The following is a 21,799-nucleotide window of genomic DNA, read 5'->3' on the forward strand; positions in this document are numbered from 1 at the left end:
GGTGGATATAACATATTATAGTGTGGTGGGTATAATATATTATAGTGGGGTGTGGTGGATATAAGATATTATAGTGTGGTAGGTATAAGATATTACAGTGGGGTGGATATAACATATTATAGTGTGGTGGGTATAAGATATTATAGTGGGGTGTGGTGGATATAAGATATTATAGTGTGGTGGGTATAAGATATTATAGTGGGGTGTGGTGGATATAAGATATTATAGTGTGGTGGATATAAGATATTATAGTGTGGTGGGTATAAGATATTATAGTGGGGTGTGGTGGGTATAAGATATTATAGTGTGGTGGATATAAGATATTATAGTGGGGTGGATATAAGATATTATAGTGGGGTGTGGTGGATATAAGATATTATAGTGTGGTGGATATAAGATATTATAGTGTGGTGGATATAACATATTATAGTGTGGTGGGTATAAGATATTATAGTGTGGTGGATATAAGATATTATAGTGGGGTGGATATAAGATATTATAGTGGGGTGGATATAAGATATTATAGTGGGGTGTGGTGGATATAAGATATTATAGTGTGGTGGATATAAGATATTATAGTGTGGTGGATATAAGATATTATAGTGGGGTGGATATAAGATATTATAGTGGGGTGTGGTGGGTATAAGATATTATAGTGGGGTTGATATAAGATATTATAGTGGGGTGTGGTGGGTATAAGATATTATAGTGGGGTGGATATGAGATATTATAGTGGGGTGTGGTGGGTATAAGATATTATAGTGTGGTGGATATAAGATATTATAGTGGGGTGTTGTGGGTATAAGATATTATAGTGTGGTGGGTATAACATATTATAGTGTGGTGGGTATAAGATATTATAGTGTGGTGGGTATAAGATATTATAGTGGGGTGTTGTGGGTATAAGATATTATAGTGGGGTGTGGTGGATATAAGATATTATAGTGGGGTGTGGTGGATATAAGATATTATAGTGTGGTAGGTATAAGATATTACAGTGGGGTGGATATAACATATTATAGTGTGGTGGGTATAAGATATTATAGTGTGGTGGATATAAGATATTATAGTGGGGTGTGGTGGTTATAAGATATTATAGTGTGGTGGATATAAGATATTATAGTGTGGTGGATATAAGATATTATAGTGTGGTGGATATAAGATATTATAGTGGGGTGGATATAAGATATTATAGTGGGGTGGATATAAGATATTATAGTGGGGTGTGGTGGGTATAAGATATAATAGTGGGGTTGATATAAGATATTATAGTGGGGTGTGGTGGGTATAAGATATTATAGTGGGGTGGATATAAGATATTATAGTGTGGTGGATATAAGATATTATAGTGTGGTGGATATAACATATTATAGTGTGGTGGGTATAAGATATTATAGTGTGGTGGATATAAGATATTATAGTGGGGTGGATATAAGATATTATAGTGGGGTGGATATAAGATATTATAGTGGGGTGTGGTGGGTATAAGATATAATAGTGGGGTTGATATAAGATATTATAGTGGGGTGTGGTGGGTATAAGATATTATAGTGGGGTGGATATGAGATATTATAGTGGGGTGTGGTGGATATAAGATATTATAGTGGGGTGGATATAAGATATTATAGTGGGGTGTGGTGGGTATAAGATATTATAGTGGGGTGGATATGAGATATTATAGTGGGGTGTGGTGGATATAAGATATTATAGTGTGGTGGATATAAGATATTATAGTGTGGTGGATATAAGATATTATAGTGGGGTGGATATAAGATATTATAGTGGGGTGTGGTGGGTATAAGATATTATAGTGGGGTGGATATGAGATATTATAGTGGCGTGTGGTGGGTATAATATATTATAGTGGGGTGTGGTCGGTATAACATATTATAGTGTGGTGGGTATAAGATATTAAAGTGGGGTGTGGTGGGTTTAAGATATTATAGTGGGGTGTTGTGGGTATAAGATATTATAGTGTGGTGGGTATAACATATTATAGTGTGGTGGGCATAAGATATTATAGTGGGGTGTGGTCGGTATAACATATTATAGTGTGGTGGGTATAAGATATTATTTTGGGGGGTTGTGGGTATAAGATATTATAGTGGGGTGTGGTCGGTATAACATATTATAGTGTGGTGGGTTTAAGATATTATAGTGGGGTGTTGTGGGTATAAGATATTATAGTGTGGTGGGTATAACATATTATAGTGTGGTGGGCATAAGATATTATAGTGGGGTGTGGTCGGTATAACATATTATAGTGTGGTGGGTATAAGATATTATTTTGGGGGGTTGTGGGTATAAGATATTAAAGTGGGGTGTGGTGGGTTTAAGATATTATATTGGGGTGTTGTGGGTATAAGATATTATAGTGGGGTGGGTATAAGATATTATAGTGGGGTGTGGTGGATATAAGATATTATAGTGTGGTGGATATAAGATATTATAGTGGGGTGTGGTGGGTATAAGATATTATAGTGTGGTGGGTATAAGATATTATAGTGGGGTGTGGTGGGTATAAGATATTATAGTGTGGTGGGTATAAGATATTATAGTGGGGTGTGGTGGATATAAGATATTATAGTGTGGTGGATATAAGATATTATAGTGGGGTGTGGTGGGTATAAGATATTATAGTGTGGTGGGTATAAGATATTATAGTGGGGTGTGGTGGATATAAGATATTATAGTGTGGTGGATATAAGATATTATAGTGGGGTGTGGTGGGTATAAGATATTATAGTGTGGTGGGTATAAGATATTATAGTGGGGTGTGGTGGATATAAGATATTATAGTGTGGTGGATATAAGATATTATAGTGGGGTGTGGTGGGTATAAGATATTATAGTGTGGTGGGTATAAGATATTATAGTGGGATGTGGTGGATATAAGATATTATAGTGTGGTGAATATAAGATATTATAGTGGGGTGTGGTGGGTATAAGATATTATAGTGTGGTGGGTATAAGATATTATAGTGGTGTGGTGGATATAAGATATTATAGTGTGGTGGATATAAGATATTATAGTGGGGTGTGGTGGGTATAAGATATTATAGTTTGGTGGATATAAGATATTATATTGGGGTGTGGTGGTTATAAGATATTATAGTGTGGTGGGTATAAGATATTATAGTGGGGTGGATATAAGATATTATATTGGGGTGTGGTGGTTATAAGATATTATAGTGTGGTGGGTATAAGATATTATAGTGGGGTGGATATAAGATATTATATTGGGGTGTGGTGGTTATAAGATATTATAGTGTGGTGGATATAAGATATTATAGTGGGGTGTGGTGGATATAAGATATTATAGTGGGGTGTGGTGGATATAAGATATTATAGTGGGGTGTGGTGGATATAAGATATTAAATTGGGGTGTGGTGGATATAAGATATTATAGTGGGTTGTGGTGGATATAAGATATTATAGTGTGGTGGGTATAAGATATTATAGTGGGGTGTGGTGGATATAAGATATTATAGTGTGGTGGGTATAAGATATTATAGTGGGGTGTGGTGGATATAAGATATTATAGTGTGGTGGATATAAGATATTATAGTGGGGTGTGGTGGGTTTAAGATATTATAGTGTGGTGGGTATAAGATATTATAGTGGGGTGTGGTGGATATAAGATATTATAGTGTGGTGGATATAAGATATTATAGTGGGGTGTGGTGGGTATAAGATATTATAGTGTGGTGGGTATAAGATATTATAGTGGTGTGGTGGATATAAGATATTATAGTGTGGTGGATATAAGATATTATAGTGGGGTGTGGTGGGTATAAGATATTATAGTGTGGTGGGTATAAGATATTATAGTGGTGTGGTGGATATAAGATATTATAGTTTGGTGGATATAAGATATTATATTGGGGTGTGGTGGTTATAAGATATTATAGTGTGGTGGATATAAGATATTATAGTGGGGTGTGGTGGATATAAGATATTATAGTGGGGTGTGGTGGATATAAGATATTATAGTGGGGTGTGGTGGATATAAGATATTAAATTGGGGTGTGGTGGATATAAGATATTATAGTGGGTTGTGGTGGATATAAGATATTATAGTGTGGTGGGTATAAGATATTATAGTGGGGTGTGGTGGATATAAGATATTATAGTGTGGTGGGTATAAGATATTATAGTGGGGTGTGGTGGATATAAGATATTATAGTGGGGGTGGTCAGTATAATATATTATAGTGAGGTGGGTATAAGATTTAAAGTGGGGTGACGTGGGTATAAGATATTTCAGTGGGGGGTGGTCGGTATAATATATTATAGTGTGGTGGGTATAATATATTAAAGTGGGGTGCGGTCGGTAAAATATATTATAGTGTGATGGGTATAAGATATTAAAGTGGGGTGTGGTCGGGATAATATATTATAGTGTGGTGAGTATAAGACATTAAATTGGGGTGTCGTGGGTATAATACACTGCTCAAAAAAATAAAGGGAACACTTAAACAACACAATGTAACTCCAAGTCAATCACACTTCTGTGAAATCAAACTGTCCACTTAGGAAGCAACACTGATTGACAATAAATTTCACATGCTGTTGTGCAAATGGAATAGACAACAGGTGGAAATTATAGGCAATTAGCAAGACACCCCCAATAAAGGAGTGGTTCTGCAGGTGGTGACCACAGACCACTTCTCAGTTCCTATGCTTCCTGGCCGATGTTTTGGTCACTTTTGAATGCTGGCGGTGCTTTCACTCTAGTGGTAGCATGAGACGGAGTCTACAACCCACACAAGTGGCTCAGGTAGTGCAGTTCATCCAGGATGGCACATCAATGCGAGCTGTGGCAAGAAGGTTTGCTGTGTCTGTCAGCGTAGTGTCCAGAGCATGGAGGCGCTACCAGGAGACAGGCCAGTACATCAGGAGACGTGGAGGAGGCCGTAGGAGGGCAACAACTCGGCAGCAGGACCGCTACCTCCGCATTTGTGCAAGGAGGAGCAGGAGGAGCACTGCCAGAGCCCTGCAAAATGACCTCCAGCAGGCCACAAATGTGCATGTGTCTGCTCAAATGGTCAGAAACAGACTCCATGAGGGTGGTATGAGGGCCCGACGCCCACAGGTGGGGGTTGTGCTTACAGCCCAACACCGTGCAGGACGTTTGGCATTTGCCAGAGAACACCAAGATTGGCAAATTCGCCACTGGCGCCCTGTGCTCTTCACAGATGAAATCAGGTTCACACTGAGCACATGTGACAGACGTGACAGAGTCTGGAGACGCCGTGGAGAACGTTCTGCTGCCTGCAACATCCTCCAGCATGACCGGTTTGGCGGTGGGTCAGTCATGGTGTGGGGTGGCATTTCTTTGGGGGGCCGCACAGCCACCTCCATGTGCTCGCCAGAGGTAGCCTGACTGCCATTAGGTACCGAGATGAGATCCTCAGACCCCTTGTGAGACCATATGCTGGTGCGGTTGGCCCTGGGTTCCTCCTAATGCAAGACAATGCTAGACCTCATGTGGCTGGAGTGTGTCAGCAGTTCCTACAAGAGGAAGGCATTGATGCTATGGACTGGCCCGCCCTTTCCCCAGACCTGAATCCAATTGAGCACATCTGGGACATCATGTCTCGCTCCATCCACCAACGCCACGTTGCACCACAGACTGTCCAGGACTGTCCAGACATCATCAGGAGCATGCCCAGGCGTTGTAGGGAGGTCATACAGGCACGTGGAGGCCACACACACTACTGAGCCTCATTTTGACTTGTTTTAAGGACATTACATCAAAGTTGGATCAGCCTGTAGTGTGGTTTTCCACTTTAATTTTGAGTGTGACTCCAAATCCAGACCTCCATGGGTTGATAAATTTGATTTCCATTGATCATTTTTGTGTGATTTTGTTGTCAGCACATTCAACTATGTAAAGAAAAAAGTATTTAATAAGAATATTTCATTCATTCAGATCTAGGATGTGTTATTTTAGTGTTCCCTTTATTTTTTTGAGCAGTGTATATTATAGTGTGGTGAGGTGGGTGTAACATTTTTATAAAGTGGTGTTGTGGGTATAAGGAAGCATAGGGCACATGACATGACATGGGGAGAATAACGTGAGTTTAGAACATGTGTCTTGGCAATGTTGCAATAGTCATAACAAACCAAACGTTGTGTGTGTGAGAGAGAGATAGGTAATGGTGATGATTCAGGTTGTAATTACAGAGTATCAACTTCAGGCCTGATACTCTGCTGTCATTAGCCCGTCACTAGGCTGAGACTGGAGAGAATGGATCCCCCCCACCCACACACACACACACTCTTACACGCACACATACAGTATATGACATGTCAGTCCCTACCAAGGCTCATGGGACCACGTTCCAGCTCTGCCAACCAGCCAGTCCTAATATTAATTTGTGTAGTGAGGCAAAGTGAGTTGGTGCTGAGACCTGGTGTACTTGTTTGAACTCTACCATACCTGCACCTTTTCAAAACCTCTACCCCCCTCTCTGTCTAGTTCCTGCTGCCGAGCCCATCGAATATGCACAGTTTCCATTCTACCTCAACGGGCTCCGCGAGACCCCCCAGTTTGTGGAGGCCATCGAGTCGGTGCGAGCCATCTGCAGTAACTACAGCCGCCAGGGCTTACCCAGCTACCCCAACGGCTACCCCTTCCTCTTCTGGGAGCAGTACGTAGGCCTCAGACACTGGCTGCTGCTCTCCATCAGCGTGGTGCTAGCCTGCACCTTCCTCGTCTGTGCCCTCTTTCTGCTCAACCCCTGGACTGCCGGCATCATCGTGAGTACACACAGGCTAACGCAGAGAGATGCACACACACTCAGAGAGATGCACACACAGATGCATACAGCCACCCTTTGCCTTGACGACAGCTTTATACACTCTTGGCATTCTCTCAACCAGCTTCACATAGAATGTTTTTCCAATAGTCTTGAAGGAGTTCTCACATATGCTGAGCACTTGTTGGCAGCTTTTCCTTCACTCTGCGGTACAACTCATCCCAAACCATCTCAATTGGGTTGAGGTCAGGTGATTGTGGAGGCCAGGTCATCTGATGTAGCACTCCATCACTTTCCCTCTTGGTCAAATAGCCCTTACACAGCCTGGAGGTGTGTTGGGTCATTGTCCTGTTGAAAAATAAATGATAGTCCCACTAAGCACAAACCAGACGGGAAGGCGTATCGTTGCAGAATACTGTGGTAGAAATGCTGATTAAGTGTACCTTGAATTCTAAATAAATCACTGACAATGTCACCAGCAAAGCACCATCACACCATTGGTTACTACATGATTCCATATGTGTTATTACATGGTTTGATGTCATCACTATTATTTGTTACGCACGCCTCTGAGAAGAGGGAACGCAACTCCCTGCTATAACTCAACTCTCTGAAGTGCAAGAGGTATGGACTGTAGGTGCGAGCAAGGATGACACAAAAGCAGATTTTACCGTTTACTTGGATTTATTTTCTTACACGGTAATATGGGGAAAAGGGGCTGGACGGAACCAAAGCAAAGAAAGTAAATATCAAAGTTCCCCCTCTCCTATCTAACCTGCCTACCCACTTAACTTACCTAACTTAGCACCGTCTGGTGCCCTAACCAAAATACAGGGGGTGGTCCGCCCAGGTCTTACCTAGTGTGCCTAGACAGTAAATATACTACGGGTATATGTATGCCCGCGGGCCTCTTGCCTAAGCACTCCCAAAGTGCCTTCTCCTTCCCCCCTGGGAACACATGAAACAGAGTAATTATTAATGATTTCACAAACACTCAAACACAGGACATAGAAAAACTGCTACCAACAACAACAGTACATACCACACTTTCTGATACACAACCCACACTATATCACAATCTAATTTTTCTCTCTCAATCTCCAAATCTCTACTCCAAATCTCATCTCCAAATCTCCTCTCTCAATCTCTTCTCCCTCTCTTGGGCAGAACACTGGCTTTTATCTTCAGGTGGCAATGGTGATTAGAGTCAGCTGCTTCTTGACGAGGGGGCGGGGTCAGCTCCAATCACCAATTAGCCTGGTGTTGACCAATCAGCTGGTTGGGGAGTACTTCAGGAAGCCATCTCCTGAAACACACACACTAAAATACAAAACAGAACACAGAAACTGGGGAACGTAACACGCCCACCACAAAAATTGCAAACATACAGTTTGTAATAACAAAAACCAACGCTTCCCCAGTTAGTAAACCCGTGATAGAGCGTCAGCAACCACATTCGCTGAGCCCTTCACATAGGCTATCTGTACATTATATCCTTGTACAATCAGAGCCCACCGCATAAGGCGGCGGTTCTGATTGTACATTTGCTTTAAGAACACTAAAGGATTATGGTCCGTGAAGACCATTACAGGCAAGGCACTGGATCCCACATATACCTCAAAGAACTGTAAGGCTAGCAATAAAGCTAGCGTCTCTTGTTCAATTGTGGAGTACCTTGACTGACACGAGTTGAACTTACGGGAGAAGAAACTGACGGGCCGATCCACTCCGTCTTCATCTTCCTGTAAGAGAACCGCACCCACCCCCACTATACTAGCGTCAACCTCCAACTTAAAAGGTATGTCAAAGTTGGGGGCGGCAAGCACTGGGGCACTACAAAGTAGCGCTTTAGCGGACTCAAAAGCATGGTTACAGTCCTTGGACCACCTAAATGGTACCTTGGGACTAAGCAGAGATGAAAGGGGAGCTACTACCGTCGAGAAATTCTTACAGAATGTACGATAGTACCCTACCATCCCTAGGAATCTGCGCAACTGGCGTCGAGTCGTGGGAGCAGGAAAAGCAACAATTGCCTCCACCTTGCCAGTTACTGGGCGCACTTGACCTCGTCCCACTTGTTTCCCTAAGTAAGTCACCGTAGCCTTCCCAAACTCACACTTGGCCAAATTGAGGGTTAAAGAAGCATTCTCCAACCGCTGAAACACACTTTTCAAAGTGGAGAGATGATCAGACCAAGTAGACGAATGGATCACCACATCATCAAGGTATGCAGTACAATTTGGCACATCTGCAAACACAATGTTAACTAGACGCTGAAAAGTAGCAGGTGCATTACACATGCCAAAGGGCATCACAGTGTATTGTACAAAGTTATCAGGCGTAACAAAAGCCGATATGTCAGAAGCTCGAGAGGTCAGAGGCACCTGCCAATAACCTTTTAACAAATCTAACTTACTAACGTAAGCAGCAGAGCCAATTCTATCAATGCAGTCATCTAATCGAGGTAGAGGAAAAGAATCAGACTTTGTAACTGCATTTACTCGACGATAGTCCGTGCATAAGCGGGACGTACCGTCAGGCTTAGGAACAAGAATACATGGGGAACTCCAGGAGCTGTTACTGGGTTTTGCCATGTCATTCTGTAATAAATAAGCTACCTCACTTTTCATTACCTCCCTTTTCTTTGCATTAACCCGGTACGGATGCTGACGTATAGGAGCAGCGTTGCCCACATCCACGTCATGTTCCAAGATGGACGTGCGACTTGGAACGTCCTGAAACACACTGAGTAAACTGTTTATCAATAGGATAAGGTCCTTAGTTTGATCGCTATCCAAATGTTCCATTTGAGAGGGTAACTTCTTCAGCATCTCTGAATTACATAGGCGTTCACACTGCTGTAACGTATGGCGTAACTCCAACCCATCCTCCTTATCCTCCTCTAGGTCCCAGCCAGGCTTCAGCACCACCGCAGCCACACTGGAGACGGCGGGCTGGACCGGCTTACTTGAGGAGCTGTCTGGAGAGTCACGTACATAATATTCTTTTAGCATGTTAACATGACACACACGGGAAGAACGCCTCCGATCTGGGGTCTTTATCACATAGTTGGTGTCACTGAGTTTCTTTTCCACCAGATATGGTCCAGAAAAACGTGCTGACAGAGATGAGCCAGGAATTGGCAACAAAACTAAAACTTGATCCCCTGGTGCAAAAGAACGGCCAACAGCCTTTTTGTCATAATGCACCTTCATGCGTTTTTGCGAAGAGGAAAGAGACTTTTGGGCTAACGCACATGCGGCGTGCAGTCTCTCCCGCATTTTACTGACATAATCCAACACATTTTTAGGGGCGCTACTGGGTGTAGGAGATAAGATATGCTCCTTCAAAACTTTCAGCGGACCCCGTGGGGTGTGTCCAAACACAAGGTCAGCAGGGCTGAACCCTAAGGACTCTTGTATCGTTTCCCTTATAGCAAATAGGACAAAGGGCACCCCCTCATCCCAATCGGTACTGGTATCCATACAATACTTGCGTAGCATTGCCTTCAGCGTCTGATGCCAGCGTTCGAGAGCCCCTTGACTCTCTGGATGATACGGACTTGAGACCTGATGGGAAATACACAATGTCTTTAACACATTTGAAAACATTTTGGACATAAAGTTGGATCCCTGATCTGTTTGGATTACTTTAGGGAGTCCAAACGTAGAGAAGAACTTCACCAGTGCCTTCACCACAGTCTTAGCCGTAATAGTACGGAGAGGAATAGCCTCTGGGTATCGAGTAGCACTGCACATTATTGTTAATAGGAACTGGTTACCTGACCTGGTTTTCGGCAACGGACCTACACAATCAACTATCACTCTTTCAAACGGTTCCCCCACCACAGGAATCGGGTAGAGCGGTGCTCTAGGAACTGTTTGATTCGCTTTCCCAGTGAGTTGACATACGTGACATGTTTTACAAAATCGGACCACGTCAGACTTCAAACCTGGCCCAAAAAAATGACGAAGGACCCGGTTATAAGTCTTTGTGATCCCCAAATGTCCAGACCACGCCTGGTCATGGGCGAGTGACAGCACCTGCTGTCGGAACGGTGTAGGAACAACCACTTGACACACTTCACTCCAGTCATTAACGGTGTCATGAGCTGCCCATTTACGCATCAAAACTCCTGCTTCCATAAAGTAGGCAGTCTCTCTAGTTTTAGCTTCCTCAATGGAAATTACCGAAGCAAAACACTTGCTAAGACTGGTGTCTCCTTTTTGACATTCAATCACCTTCTCAGGGGTGACAGACAAAAGAATGTCATGTAATTGGGGCGCGATTTCGCAGTCCCCTTCCTTAGTTTTTACAGGAGTAAAAACTGTCGGACTTGCAGAAGGAATACTCGGTGCATTGTCTTCTACTTCAACATTCTCAAAAATGGAACTAGCCAAATCCACCACATCTCCAAGCTTGCGAGATTGTGCCCTCGTTAACACACAAGCAGGAAAAACATGTGGAAATGCTTGAACCAATTTCTCATCTGCAATTTTGATTTCTGGGTTGTCTACTACCTCTAACACAGGAGTAACGTTACCACCAGCAATATCATTCCCTAATAGCAATGTGACTCCTTTTACTGGCAGTGTAGACACTACACCAACACGGAAACGTCCTGATACCAAATCTGACACTAAGTGGACCCAGTGTAATGGTACAGGTACTGTTTTTGTCTCTATCCCCTGTAATATAACATGCGAGCCACAATACGTTTCAGGAGACCAGGGTAAAGCATCAGTAATAATTACTGACTGCGCCGCCCCGGTGTCTCGTAAGATTTTAATTGGCTTTTGATCAGCTTGTTCTCCAGTTAAGGAAACACAACCGGTAGAGATAAACGGAGCATAAACAGGATCCGGTTTCTCAAATGCTGAATCAATACCTCGGACCAACGGACGAGCCAAAGACTTGACTAAACCCAAACTTTTCCTTTTTGGGGACAGTGACTGGGACTGTTTCGGTTTATTTTTCAAAACTGGGCAGTCCGCAATCACGTGACCCTTTTGGTGACAGTAAAAACATTCACGGATCTCATGAAAAGGCTTGTCAGAGGAAAAGCGACCTGAATGAGGCACTGATGACGTAATCAGTCTACCTTCAAAACGAGGTGCACCAAAGACAGTCTTGTGTGTCAAAGCGTACTCATCTGCCAACACTGCTGCCTGGGCCAATGTCACCACTTTCTGTTCATTTAAATGAACTACAATTCTATCAGGAAGGTTGCTTTTAAAATCCTCCAACAGCATCAACTCCCGAATATCAGCAAAGGTTTTAGCTTTGCTGGCTGAACACCATCGATTAAACAGAGACTCTTTGTCCCTAGCAAACTCAACAAAAGTACGGTGAGAGGGTTTCTTGTGGTTCCTGAAGCGCTGTCTATAAGCTTCAGGCACCAACTCATAAGCCCGCAACACGGTAGTTTTAACTGTATCATAGTCTAAACTGTCTTCCAGGGAGAGAGCAGCTACTACTTCCTGGGCTTTCCCAGACAATTTACATTGTAACAGGAGAGGCCAAACCTCGAGTGGCCAATGCAGCGCAGCGGCCACACGCTCAAACGCAGAGAAATAGGAATCAACTTCCGACTCTCGGAATGGTGGGACTAAAGCGATATTTTTACTTACATCAAAGTGGGCTTGATGATGAGCAGCTTTTGGAGTCGTACCGGAGCCAGCATCTAGCTCTAGCTGTCGGATCCTCACCTCCTTGTCGGCTTCTATTTTCCTAATTTCAAGGTCAAAATGCATTTGTCTCTCTTTATCTTTTTGCTCCATTTCTAACCGGGCCAGCCTCACCTTTAGCCTAGCGGTCCCGTCTGAACGACCTGAAGCAGAAGATAAAGGATCGAATCGAGGCAATGTAAAGGGGGTACGAGCAACCCCTTCCTCTGCCCTGTCCTCCGACTTGGCATCGGAAAGTCTACCCGTCTCCTCTCCTTTCAATGAGAGAATTCTTTCTCTCACTAAACCCTCCCTGACTAGCACCAAAAGCTCAGCCTTTAGGGCTTTCTCAGGGATAACAAATCCATAATGGTCAGCTATAGCTATAAGGTCTACTTTTCGAAACCTCACCAAACAATCAATAGAGGGCGCTTCAATGAACTTGGAGATGGCTGAGGCAGCCATCTTGTACACAACAATTTACTGAAAACACAAACTGAACAAGTCATCCAAACTCACAACCTACCATCACACCTCAATCACTAACCACAGAGAGTTCAGTGCAGCAGGGTCCGGTGGGTTTAATGGAATCCCGGATGAGCCCCCATTATGTTACGCACGCCTCTGAGAAGAGGGAACGCAACTCCCTGCTATAACTCAACTCTCTGAAGTGCAAGAGGTATGGACTGTAGGTGCGAGCAAGGATGACACAAAAGCAGATTTTACCGTTTACTTGGATTTATTTTCTTACACGGTAATATGGGGAAAAGGGGCTGGACGGAACCAAAGCAAAGAAAGTAAATATCAAAGTTCCCCCTCTCCTATCTAACCTGCCTACCCACTTAACTTACCTAACTTAGCACCGTCTGGTGCCCTAACCAAAATACAGGGGGTGGTCCGCCCAGGTCTTACCTAGTGTGCCTAGACAGTAAATATACTACGGGTATATGTATGCCCGCGGGCCTCTTGCCTAAGCACTCCCAAAGTGCCTTCTCCTTCCCCCCTGGGAACACATGAAACAGAGTAATTATTAATGATTTCACAAACACTCAAACACAGGACATAGAAAAACTGCTACCAACAACAACAGTACATACCACACTTTCTGATACACAACCCACACTATATCACAATCTAATTTTTCTCTCTCAATCTCCAAATCTCTACTCCAAATCTCATCTCCAAATCTCCTCTCTCAATCTCTTCTCCCTCTCTTGGGCAGAACACTGGCTTTTATCTTCAGGTGGCAATGGTGATTAGAGTCAGCTGCTTCTTGACGAGGGGGCGGGGTCAGCTCCAATCACCAATTAGCCTGGTGTTGACCAATCAGCTGGTTGGGGAGTACTTCAGGAAGCCATCTCCTGAAACACACACACTAAAATACAAAACAGAACACAGAAACTGGGGAACGTAACATTATTCTACAATGTAGAAAATAGTAAAAATAAAGAAAAACCCTTGAATGAGTAGGTGTGTCCAAAATTTAGACTGGTACTGTATATATGAATAAAACAATAAGAAATTACCAAAGTTACAATAGATTGCCATACATTTTCTGTTAATTACCCAAATTCCTGAAATTTTCAGTAATTTAGGTAAATTACCAGTAGCTTTGCAACCCTACCCTACTGTGTGAATGCACACACACACACACACATTCTAAAGCGGCATTCTTTTTGCATTGAATACATGGGCAAAATGTGTGTTGACATCATATATCAGTATAAAGTCAATTTTCATAAATCTGTCAGATTAGAATCCTGTAAAAAGAGACTTCCTTATTACAGAACATTCCAATCCATCAGTTTTAAACCTCCACCCCCATACACTGTGTGACTGTGGGAGTGTGGAGAGGAGAGAGAGGAAGGCAGGAAGGAGAGAAGTGGTGAGTGGAGGAGGGAGGAGAGGAGAGGGAAGGGAAGGGAGGACAGCAGTGGTGAGTGGAGGAGAGGGAAAGGAGGAGAGGAGTGGTGAGGAGAGGAGAGGAGTGGTGAGTGGAAGCGAGGGAAGGGAGGACAAGGTAGGAGAGGGAAGGAAGGATAGGAGTGGTGAGTGGAGGAGAGGGAAGGGAGGAGAGGGAAGGAAGGAGAAGGGTGGTGAGTGGAGGAGAAAGGAATGGAGGAGTAGTGAGTGGAGGAGAGGGATGGGAGGAGAGGAGTGGTAAAGGGAGGAGAAGGAAGGAGAGGGAAGGGAGGAGAGGAGTGGGGAGGGGAGGAGAGATGGGAGGCAAGTAGTGGTGAGGGAAGGGAAGGAAAGGGAGGAGAAGAGAGATGGGGAGTGGAGGAGAGGAGATCATGCTGCTGTGTTTTTCTAGCCCAGTCCTGTCCCAGTGTTTATCTTGTGCTGTTGTGTTTAGTCTAATCTGTCTCTCCCAGAAACTGACCTAAAATAAATGGGGATAGGACACAAGTTACCCAAGCAACCCCCACTCCCACCTAAAATACAGCCATTTCCCTATTTCTCTCCTACTCATGTGCTGTAGGAGTTTGCAATGATACACACATACACACATGCACTCAGAGTTAATTTGGAAAGTATTTTTTCCTAATTTGGAAAGACCTTTTCCACATTTTGTTACATTACAACCCAATTCTAAAATGCATTAAAAAAAATCTCTGCAATCTACACACAATACCCCATAATGACAAAGTGAAAACAGTTTTATAGAAAATGTAGCAAATTTATAAAAATGAAATACCTTATTTACAAAAGGTGCATCTTGTTTCCGTTGATCATCCTTGAGATGTTTCTACAACTCGATTGGAGTCCACCTGTGGTGAATTCAATTGATTGGACATGATTTGGAAAGGCACACATCTGTCTATATAAGGTCTACAGTTGACAGTGCATGATCAGAGCAAAAACCAAGCCATGAGGTCGAAGGAATTGTCCTTAGAGCTCCGAGACAGGATTGTTTCGAGGCACAGATCTGGGGAAGGGTACCAAAAAGTGTATGCAGCATTGAAGGTCCCCAAAAACACAGTGGCCTCCATCATTCTTGAATGTAAGAAGTTTGGAAACACCAAGACTCTTCTTAGAGCTGGCCGCCCGGCCAAACAGAGCAATCAGGGGAGAAGGGCCTTGGTCAGGGAGGTGACCAAGAACCTGATGGTCAATCTGACAGTGCTCCAGAGTGTGTCTGTGGAGATGGGAGAACCTTTCAGAAGGACAACCATCTCTGCAGAACTCCACCAATCAGGCCTTTATGGTAGAGTGGCCAGACGGAAGCTAGTCCTCAGTAAAAGGCACATGACAGCCCGCTTGGAGTTTGCCAAAAGGCACCTAAAGGACTCTCTGACCATAAGAATCAAGTCTGATGAAACCAAGATTGAAGTCTTTGGCCTGAATGCCAAGCGTCGCATCTGGAGGAAAGCTGGCACCATCCCTACGGTGAAGCAATGTGGTGGCAGCATGATATGGGGATGTTTTTCAGCAGCAGGGACTGGGAGACTAGTCAGGATGGAGCGAAAGATGAACAGAGCAAAGTACAGAGAGATCCTTGATGAAAACCTGCTCCAGAGCGCTCTGAACCTCAGACTGGGGCAAAGGTTCACCTTCCAACAGGACAACCCTAAGCATACAGCCAAGAATACGCAGGAATGGCTTGGGGACAAGTCTCTGAATGTACTTAAGTGGCCCAGCCAGAGCCTGGACTTGAACCAGATCGAACATCTCTGGAGAGACATGAAAATAGCTGTGCAGCGACGCTCCCCATCCAACCTGACAGAGCTTGACAGGATCTGCAGAGAACAATGGGAGAAGCCAATCTTGTAGTGTCATACCCAAGAATAGTTGAGGCTGTAACCACTGCCAAAGTTGCTTCAACAAAGTACTGAGTAAAGTGTTTGAAAACTTATGTAAATGTAATATTTCAGTATTTTAATACATTTGCAAAAATTTCTATAAATCTGTTTTTGCTTTGTCATTATTTTATTTATTGGGAGTCCCATAGGGCGGCGCACAATTAACCCAGCGTCGTCCGGGCCGTCATTGTAAATAAGAATTTCTTCTTAACTGACTTGCCTAGTTAAATAAAGGTTACACACACACCACATTGACCAATAAGTTATTTTGTTGGCATCTACATATGTCCCCATTACCAGTAAAACATAATCACGTTTCATTCTTAACCAGGATTTCAATGGAACACCATTTGGGTCTTTGCGTGTCAAAAAAGATACATGTCAAATAACACTATTTGATGTGTATCAGAAGTTGCGGTCGGAACAAATGATGCTTTATTACCAATGCAGTATTGTAAACGGATTGTTCGTGGCCGGTGTTTGCTTGTTTGCAGACTTTTTGTACAGCTTTGACAGTGCTACTGTATCTTTTTTGACATGCAAAGACCCAAACGGCATTCCATAGTAGTTATGTCGTGAAGCTAATAGAAGTGACGCTATTATTGTGTAACTCCGGTAGGGCAACATCTGAAAAATAGCGCACTTGGTAGTGTGTATCGGTGCTCGACCAGTCGGTCGAAAGCCAACATCACCCACGACAGAGAAGGGTTGATTGTCAAGAGCAATGAATTCCATTATCTTGGCTTTAATGGATTTCACCTTTGAGTTATCTCACTGAAATGTTCTTACTCTTTCAAATGACTGCTAGACTTGTTGACTGCTTGATCCACACAGCAGACATTGTGGGCTAGGTTAGGAATGCTGTGTTGCACGTGTAGCGCAAAATTTTACGTGGCATCATTACGTCATGTACCTACGTTATATAGGTATGCACGGTAGCTTTGACATCGTTTTTTCACTTCGCCGTTAAACTAGACATCGTGCCGATACCGATGTTCGCATTTTTAGCTAATATCGTCCGATTCTGATATGTTCACCGATATATCGTGCATCCCTAGCTGAACCTGTTTTTAATTCTTATTTTCTTTATGGGAGCGTGTTTTTTTTAAATACCACTGGACATGTTTTTTTTTAAAGTCCAAGCTGATTCTATATCGTTTTACAGAGGCCACTTCATGAAGGAAGGCTTGCTCATTAAAGTTTTTTAGCAAGCGTCTATGACAAATCAGGACAGGTTGTTTCACTGAGCAGCCATTACGAACACAGGCTGTAAAACAGTGATCACTAAGGTCATTAAAGAAAACACCAGACTGGTACCTATCAGGATTATTTGTGAGGATACATCGAGGAGAGTAGCCTTTTCTGGGTGTTTGGAGTCATACCTTGTGGGATTGGTAATAATCTGAGAAAGATTTAGGGAGTCCCATTGCTTGAGGACTTGGTCAGGTGGTTTAAGCATGTCCCAGTTTAGGTCACCTAGCAGGAAAAATTCAGACTTAGTGGAAGGGGCCAGAAGAGAGCTTAGGGCAGGTAGAGTACAGGCCGGTGCTGATGGAGGACAATATCACCCAGCAACAGTCAACAAAAAGCTATTTGGAAATGTAATGCTTAAAACCAGCAAATTACATTTTGGGGGGACAGACTTAGTGGAGACAACTGGCGCACTGAAGGGGATCCTTGGTAAAGATTGTCACCCCCCCCCTTTGGAAGATATGTCTTGCCGAAAAAAGGTTATAACAATAAAGGTTAACATTATTCAGTATTCATAACACTATTCCTTAACCTCTACAGAGTACCTAACCCGGATCCGGGAGCACCCCCCACACCCCCCACACTGATTAGCATCGCTAGCATAGCGTCACAATTAAATAGTATCATCTAAATATCATTAAATCACAAGTCCAAGACACCCAATGAAAGACACAGATCTTGTGAATAAAACCACCATTTCAGATTTTTTAAATGTTTTACAGGGAAGACACAATATGTAAATCTATTAGCTAAACACGTTAGGAAAATGACACCATTTTCTTACTCCAACAGTTTCTTACTCCATCAGGTGCTATCACCAATTCGGCTAAACTAAGATATTGATAGCCACTAACCAACAAAAAAATTCTTAAGATGACAGTCTGATAACATATTTATGGTATAGCATAGTTTTTTTTTTTTAAATGTGCATTTTTCAGGTATAAATCACAGTTCTACATTGCAGCTGCAATCTGATATAGTGCTGATGCAGCTAGAACAATTACAGAGACCAACGTTATATAACTAATTACTTGTCTTAAAACATTTCAGAAAAAATACACAGCGTACAGACATTGAAAGCCCAACATCTGGTGAATCCAAACAATATTTCAGATTTTTTAAATGTTTTATAGCGAAATTAGCATAACTAGCTAATTAGCATAACCAGGCCAGCCAAAACCAGCTGGACGCGCGCGACCAGTTCACATGCACGACAGATATATGAAATAACATCGTAAATTGGGTCTTACTATTGCTGGTCTTTCATCAGAATGTTGATCAAGGTGTCCTTAGTCCTGATGAGTCGTTCAATCCATTCACAATGGCAACTTCCCCTCTTCATTTAGCCTGGGTACTGGTCGACTGGCACGGTCCATGTCCAAAGTTAAAAAACTCAAAGAACGGAACACGGCAAAACTCCCGAAAAAATTCTAATAATCTGATTAAACTATATTGAAAAAACATACATTACGGTGATATGGTCACATGTATGAAACAAACTTCGACACGGAGATAGTTTTCATCCGTAACGTCAGCATAACAAAAGACAATGCCACCTCTGAAAACGCGCATCTCAGAAACCGGAAGTTGTCGGTCACGCTAAAGAAATAGATCTTATTTCACGTCAGTACAAGATAAACAAAAAATTTCTCCTCTGACGTCTTCCAGACACCCAGAGGAAGAAGAAGGAAGTGTCATTCGGGTCATAGGTCGCGTGACCATATATAGGCAGAGCTTTGAAGCGAGCATACACATCTTGCAATCTTTTTCTGGCTCAGGGAAAGTGCTGTGAAATGACCTGTGTTTGACTCAGAGACTCAATTGGAACGGTTTTAGAAACCATAGCTTGTTTTCTATCCAATGCTATATGGTTATATGCATATAGTAACAGCAATAATTGAATAAGAGGCAGTTTAGTCTGTAGAGGCAATTATGCTAATGCGAAACAGCACCCCCTGTATTCTCAAGAAGTTAACCACATCTCAGTAATGACCGACACATCTGGATTGGAGCTATGAACCCACACTTTCAATTGATACATTTTAGGTAATAAGCTTCTAGTGTTAACGTGCAGAAACCCAGGCTTTTACGAGAGCAGAAATCAGTGAAGCAGATTTCAGAGCACAAGTCAGAATTGGGGCTAGCAACAGTAGATGGGCCAGGGGGTACATGCACATTTCCAGATATCATCAACAGTAATAAAATCAGGGCACGGCAGAGGACAGGGAGAGCTCTGCAGTGCTGATTTTTGACATCTGAATGTGCATCAGATTGCAACAAGATCATATTGTGCAGAAATTTCATCGGGTAGCATGAAAAAAAAGCCGGCGAGAGGTGGTTAGAATAGGATGGAGGCCAAAAGTCTGTGTAACCAATAGTCAGCATCCTGAGTGTGGGAACAAACATAGTCTGTCCCACGGTTGGGTGAAGAAAGTTTGTAGTCAACAAGTCAACAAAGTATGCTGGAGTCATGAGGCAAATAGCAAAATGAACATATTTTTTTTTTTAAATATATAACGACTTGGGGCTAGCCATTGTAAGTTCAGAGTCACTTGCCCTAACAGTGCGTGTGTGCTGGAGGCAAGCGAAAACTTGGAAGAGATAGGTGAAAGTGGCTGAGGTACCTGTACCAGACCGGGGGAGACAGGCCAGGGCAGACAGTGAACAGATCGCCAGGTGGAATCCAAGCAGCAGTGCAGCATTCAACAGGAGTAGGTGTCACACCCACTTGGGAGAAGCTTTTATTTCTGATCAGATCAGATCAGATTTCTTGTAGAAAATGCCAGTGAATGGTCTTTGAACAGCAGGAGGGGGCTTCAGAGGACGCTTCAAAGACTCCTGCCACTTGTTGGGGTATTATGGGGTATTGTGTGTAGATCGATGAGGGAAAAAACAACAATTGAATTAATTTTAGAATAAGGCTGCAACATAAAAAGTGAAGGGGTCTGAATACTTTCCGAATGCACTGCATACTGTACAATAAATGTCAATATACCTGGTAAAATAATGGTTACTTAACAGTTTTCAGCATGACAGGGCCCATACAATAATCTTTTGAATTTTCCCGAATTCTGTTTTCTGTTTTATTTTTCCCGGTTTTGAATTTCTTTCTGTTTTTTTCCTCTCAATAATACAATTATTCATAGAGAAACAATGAAAATGGATGTTCTGAATCCATGTCAATGCTTAAATGATATCAGAATAAAATGTTTTAGGTCTGAGGGGAAAACGAACACATTTGCATTTTAGAGGGTAAATCCCCTTTAATTGCGCATCTAGCAAGAGAGGAATGTGTTGATCTAGCGTTTCTGTTGTTAGGCCTACTGCTGCAGCACATGCCAGATTTTGTAAAACAATGGCCACTCAATTGATACAAATAATCATGATATAGTTCTGCCATGTAAGCCTACTTTGTACTTAACATTTCATTTAGAAGGTTATTGGGGAAAGTATTTCTGTCTACCCTAAAATATTCAGTTGTTATGTATAGTATATGTGTTTTATTTGATGACTATCATTTCATTCCAAGTCATCATCTCATCTCTATAGAGCCCCTGTCTATGCTGCCTGACAAAATCACTTTTTTAGTAGTTCTTCAAAGTAAATAAGGCATGTGACTGCTGAATATCATCCATAAATCACCCAGATCATGCATTTTCAGGTATAGATATCTTGCAAAGCAACTTCTCTCTATCCCTGTCCATCATACATTCTTCTGTCTCTTCTCTCCATTTCTGCCTGACACCAAACAGACAGACAGGGGCAATATTGCTGGGAATTAAATGGCAGATATTGTGTTACGTTTGGCTTTTTAAGCCAGTAGTAGTTAACCAGGTGTGGGATAATTTCAATGTGGCTTTTTATTGGGTAGTAGCCGGGAGCTTTATGTTTATGACAGTTTGCAATGGAACAAATGGGAAAAATGCATGTACTTTCAGAATTGCTTGGCGAGCTACTCATAGGTGTGCTACGATCTACCTGTTGGAAACCCCTGCTCTAGCTTTACTAACCAAATAAATGACAAGTTATGGCGGTGCTTCAAGTTGATCCATTTGCTTTGTCCAGACCAGGCCACCAGTATCCTATCTTACACCCCCTATCCCCTGCGTCCTAACCCCCGTAGCCAAACCCTCACCCCTGCCCTTACCCCTTACCCCCAGCTACAGGCCACACACACTAGTGATGACTTTGACTCCAGGTATCAATTTGTTAAAAACTATGTATATAATCGCTTTTTGCTAGGTCTGGTATTTGTCATCCTATAGCTTATTTTCCATCTTCTTTTTAAACAGTGAACCAACATTTTTTCAGCACTT

General features: G+C 42.6%; 1 protein-coding gene across 2 annotated transcripts in view; it reads left to right on the forward strand.

The window, feature by feature from the left end:
• LOC129826590 (protein patched homolog 1-like) overlaps positions 1-21,799 on the forward strand; it is a 164,034-nt gene that overhangs the window by 126,285 nt on the left and 15,950 nt on the right. For both annotated transcript variants that reach the window (XM_055887495.1, XM_055887496.1), the window contains exon 18: positions 6,484-6,764. In XM_055887495.1, coding sequence (XP_055743470.1) covers positions 6,484-6,764 — 281 coding nt within the window. The remainder of the gene's footprint in view (positions 1-6,483; positions 6,765-21,799) is intronic.

Source organism: Salvelinus fontinalis, chromosome 28, assembly GCF_029448725.1.
Source record: "Salvelinus fontinalis isolate EN_2023a chromosome 28, ASM2944872v1, whole genome shotgun sequence".
Taxonomy (NCBI): Eukaryota; Metazoa; Chordata; class Actinopteri; order Salmoniformes; family Salmonidae; genus Salvelinus; species Salvelinus fontinalis.